Source organism: Nematolebias whitei, chromosome 6 (genome assembly GCF_014905685.2).
Source record: "Nematolebias whitei isolate Nwh7 chromosome 6, NemWhi1, whole genome shotgun sequence".
In the NCBI taxonomy this organism is placed as follows: domain Eukaryota; kingdom Metazoa; phylum Chordata; class Actinopteri; order Cyprinodontiformes; family Rivulidae; genus Nematolebias; species Nematolebias whitei.
This window is the reverse complement of record NC_056503.1, coordinates 10955084-10959534: the sequence shown is the minus strand read 5'-3', so window position 1 is coordinate 10959534 and position 4451 is coordinate 10955084. Positions and strand designations below refer to the sequence as shown.

The following is a 4451-nucleotide window of genomic DNA, read 5'->3' as shown; positions in this document are numbered from 1 at the left end:
TGTTTCATGTTGCTGTGTTCATTCGTGCTCATCTGCTCACACAGACTCATGTTCGTGCTGCTGTTAAGCATATTGTTTTTGTGCTAATAGTGCTTAGCATATTTTTAGTTAACTTTTTTAAGTTCATATCTTAGTACTGTTTTTCTTTTACATTTTATACTTTTGTTGGATGTAACTGGGACCCTGTGTACACAATTTCGTTCCACCACATGTACCACATGTGATGCGAATGACAATGAAGAACATTGAATCCTTGATGAACAGTGAACGCATATTCATATAAGTTTACAAAATGTGTTCTAAGTGTGTTTTTTGGGATGTTGAGGCACTCGGTGCAGGAGCACAATTAGATGCAAATGTTGGCTGATGTTGCTCTTTAACATCTGGGTTTGGACTGGAGCCTGGAGGATCCATTGGCCTTCTCTTCCAGCACACGTCCTGATTCATCTGACCACACACATACACACACAGATGTGCTCTCCTACACACACATGTGCGCACACACACACACAAACATACACTAGTGAGTCTGTCTGGAGGCAGCAGAGACAGCGAGGAGGTGTGGGAATGCTAAAAAGTTAGAGCAAATGTTGGGGTGGGGGTTGGGGGGGCTCAGAGGGAGGAGAGTTCGAAAGTAGCAACTATGGGGCAAAATGTGCCACATGCTACAGGAAGGAATGCTGTGTGTTCTTAAAAGCAAATGAAAAGAAGAAAGAAGGAGGAGGAAAGACACAGTAGGAGGGATCTCTGCAGAGGCTGCAGCGTGGCTGCTCGCCTAAATGAAAGAACCTCTCAGATCCTTTCCCTGCTGTCTGTCTGCATGTCTGTCTGCATGTACGGCTTATGAGGAGCCCATCCACAGCAAACACTGGGAGAGTCTCAAGGTGACTTCAGCCTGGAAGTAAATATTTTTCACAAACTCTGGATGAAGGTGGAACTTTTTATTTTCAAATGTCTTTTAAAGGTTTGTTCTTTTTTCTTTTTTTAACAATTCTGCCTTAATTTTTAGTTTTAATGTCTAAAAAAAAGATAATTTTTCTGATTCCTGTTATGGACAAACTTACAGTGAACCTTGACAGTAAATAACAACAGTTTCTCTGGATTCCTGCTGTGATCCACAGGTGATTCTACAAGGGAGCTGGACTGAAGTGAACTGGACTTTTGTCCTCTGATGAAGAGAATTCACTGCATCTGAGTCAGTTTTATCTGAGCACACAGAGAGTCACGTGTGTGGGCGGATGATGTAACCCATCCTGAGCACTCTGAAGGTCTCTGGTCAGCTTGCAGGCAGGTGTGATGCTGGGCGAGTATGTTGAACACAAACATCCACACTTGAAGGTACAGCCAGTGTTGTGCAACTTCAAATGCTAGAAGAATTACTTCGAAAATCAGTTTACACAGGTTTTCTTGGAAAGATGGCGTTCATATTTTATCGTTTGAGATTTGGAACAAGGCATAAAGTTTAAAATAAAGTTTATTTTATTTTATGTATTTATGTACAAAAACACAACCCAAATTGTATTAAAAATGTTTTTGTACATATAATCAGCTTTTAAAATGGTAGAAAATGGTAGAAAAATGGTAGAACTGTTTTTTTTTTTTCTGGTTTGTTAATAAGCATTTTTATGATGTCATCACATCACATTTGTGCTTCGTTTTACATTTGCTTGCTTCCCTCATAAACTACTGATAGTTCAGATCTTTTGAATTACAGCTCTGTGGAAATATGAACAATTGCTATCTTACCTGCTGTAGACTGATATTTGTACAACCTCATTTTAGAGAAACAAAAGTTTAAATTAGAGCAGATGAATGAGCTAATGGCTAAACAAGCCGAGACCAAAGTGGAATGTTACCGCTTTAAAATAACCAAAAATTATTTTTAATAATAATTTTTATTATTTTTCTCAAAAATTTCGAAGAGGTCTGTGCAAATGCTACTTTAAACGTCCATGCTGTTTTTGGTTTTGTATTACAGTGTTATTAAGTCATAAATATACTGCACAAAGAAAGCTTTAGATTTTCTGCTGCTGTTTTCGTTCACAAAATTTAAAATTTTTGTAATTAACTGCTTAATGCAAAGTTGATAATAAAGGTTTATTAGCAGTGTCTGCACGAACTGCAATAAAATCTATGTTGTGGGGGTTTGTTTTAAGAAGGCATACAAACTTACTTTGGTCCCGACCTGGATCAAAATAGCCACTATAGTTTCTAAGTATGGTCAGGTCCAAGATTTTACACTAGCTAAAAGCTAAATGTAACAAACAATAGCTAAAATTATATAGCATAAGGGGACACAAATGAGTAAGTATGCTGAAGAACATTTTAAAAAGAATACCCTGACGCATGCTCAATAATCCAGGTAGAAAAATCTTAACAAAATTAAGTCAGGTCCTCTAGATGGAATAAAAAATTACTGCTGAAATGTTTTATCTTTTATCCAAAATAATTTGTCAGTCTGTGGAGTTGCACTAAACTCAGTTTTATAAATAGCACCTTCTTATAGTGGATCAACCAGTTTGTTGTTGACAGCCAAAACTAGCTGTTCACATGATAAGGGAGGACCATCAGCCTAACGATCGATAGTTGATGCCCTGATAGCCGCTTGCTATTAACAGAGAGCTGAGTGATACTAATAATAACAGCATAACTGTTATCTTTGTATAGTATAGTAATACATTGTATGTATATGTGTTGTTAATAACTAGTAATCACCTTCTTACAATGCTATTATTGCTAGTATCATTCAGCCCTCTGTGAATAGCAAGAGGCTATCAGGGTACTAATGATCAGTCGTTAGGCTGAAGGTGCTATTTATAAAACTGAGTTTGGTGCAACTCCTCAGACTGACAAAGCCTTTTGGATAAAAGACAAAACATTTCAACAGTTTTTTTTTAATCCATCCAGAGGATCTGACTTTATTTTGTTGGATTTTAAAGAAAACAATGTTTTTATAGGAACTGAACAGACATTTCTATAGGGAAAACATAAATGAACTAAAACATTTTTAGTACGTTTCAAAGTTACAAAAATCAAAAGTCATAGTAAACATCTTCTGAATGAGCACAATGTTTTGATATCCAAATGGCTAAAACAGCACAAAGTTCGCAGAAGTTATTAGATTTTTAGAAAGCTCAGAAGAATAAAACCATGAAAAGTGTGAAAGATGAATCACACAATTAAGTCAAATAAACCAAAACAGTAAATTTAAATGTAAATGTTGTGAATGTTATGTTTGTGTTTTGTAGATCCTGCTGGAGAATTGGGAAATTTTCCCCTCAAGTTGCTTTTTCTTTATTCTTGGTCTGAGGGCTCGAAGAGCCTGAAGCCAGAGACAGTACATTTACACCATGACTCTACAGACCAGAGTTCATTACATCTCGTGGCCCATTCTTTTCTCTAAACTTCTTCCACTAGTCCTGTTGTTGCTCTTCCAGGCCAGATGGGGGTGCTGTCACCCCCAGTGTTTGGATTACAAGCCTCCCTTTGGGCCTCAGCAGCCACTGGTCTTTTGTAAAGAATACACCAAGTTTGGCTGCTGTGATCTGAACAAGGATGAAGAAATATCAAGCAGGTTTTACACCATCATGGACAACTTTGACCATTTGGGTTTCACAACATGTGGGAAATACATCCGCAGCATCCTCTGTCAGGTAAGATAATGACTGCTCTTTGCCACTTTCTTGTCATTGGCAAGAACTTGTGACTGTTTAGGGACTCTTTTGTATCACATTTGGTCATTTACCATTCGTAGATTTTGAGTTTTTCTTTTTTATATAAAAAACATATTTGAGAAACGATAGAAATTATGAAAATTCAAAGAGCTCTGATCACCATAGGTTCCCTGCAGCACATCACATTCAGTAAAAAAAAAAAAATGCCATAGTTTTATGCATATTTTAGTTTACAAATGTTGCAACAATTAGTTTTGATGTCCAGTCTATCACAAAATGATAGTTTTTCAAACAACACATTTGTTTGAAAAAATATATGATGGTATTTTAGCCCTTGTCAGTAATTGTGTGTGTGCCTATATGTGTGTCTTTGTTAGCAAAATATCTCTTGAATCAATGGGCAGATTTTCATTAAACTCTCACAAGGTAATACTAAGAGGTAAAAGTACAACAATTTACCTTTTGAGGTAAACACAAATCAGTACAGCGGCCACAACTTATTGAGCTTCATAAACACAAAAATCACTCAGTCTGTTAAAGCTACCGTATTTTTCGGCCTATAATATGCGTTTTCTTATTTTGGGCAAAATTTGCATGCCCTGCGACTTATACGCTGAAGCGACGTATTTATGGATTTTTTTTTCCATATTTATAAACTATTTTTGGCTGAGATATCAGAGTCAGAGTCAGAGTTTCTTTATTGTCATTCGCACCTCATGTGGTACATGTGGTGGAGCGAAATTATGTACACAGGGTCCCAGTTACATCCAACAATAC

General features: G+C 36.7%; 1 protein-coding gene across 1 annotated transcript in view; it reads left to right on the top strand.

The window, feature by feature from the left end:
• Positions 1-3350: 3350 nt before the first annotated feature.
• The window catches only part of LOC119411524 (HHIP-like protein 1), a 28481-nt gene continuing 27380 nt past the window's right edge, over positions 3351-4451 (top strand). Inside the window, exon 1 of the mRNA XM_037678477.1 lies at positions 3351-3653. Within this exon, the coding sequence (XP_037534405.1) occupies positions 3351-3653 (303 nt within the window). The remainder of the gene's footprint in view (positions 3654-4451) is intronic.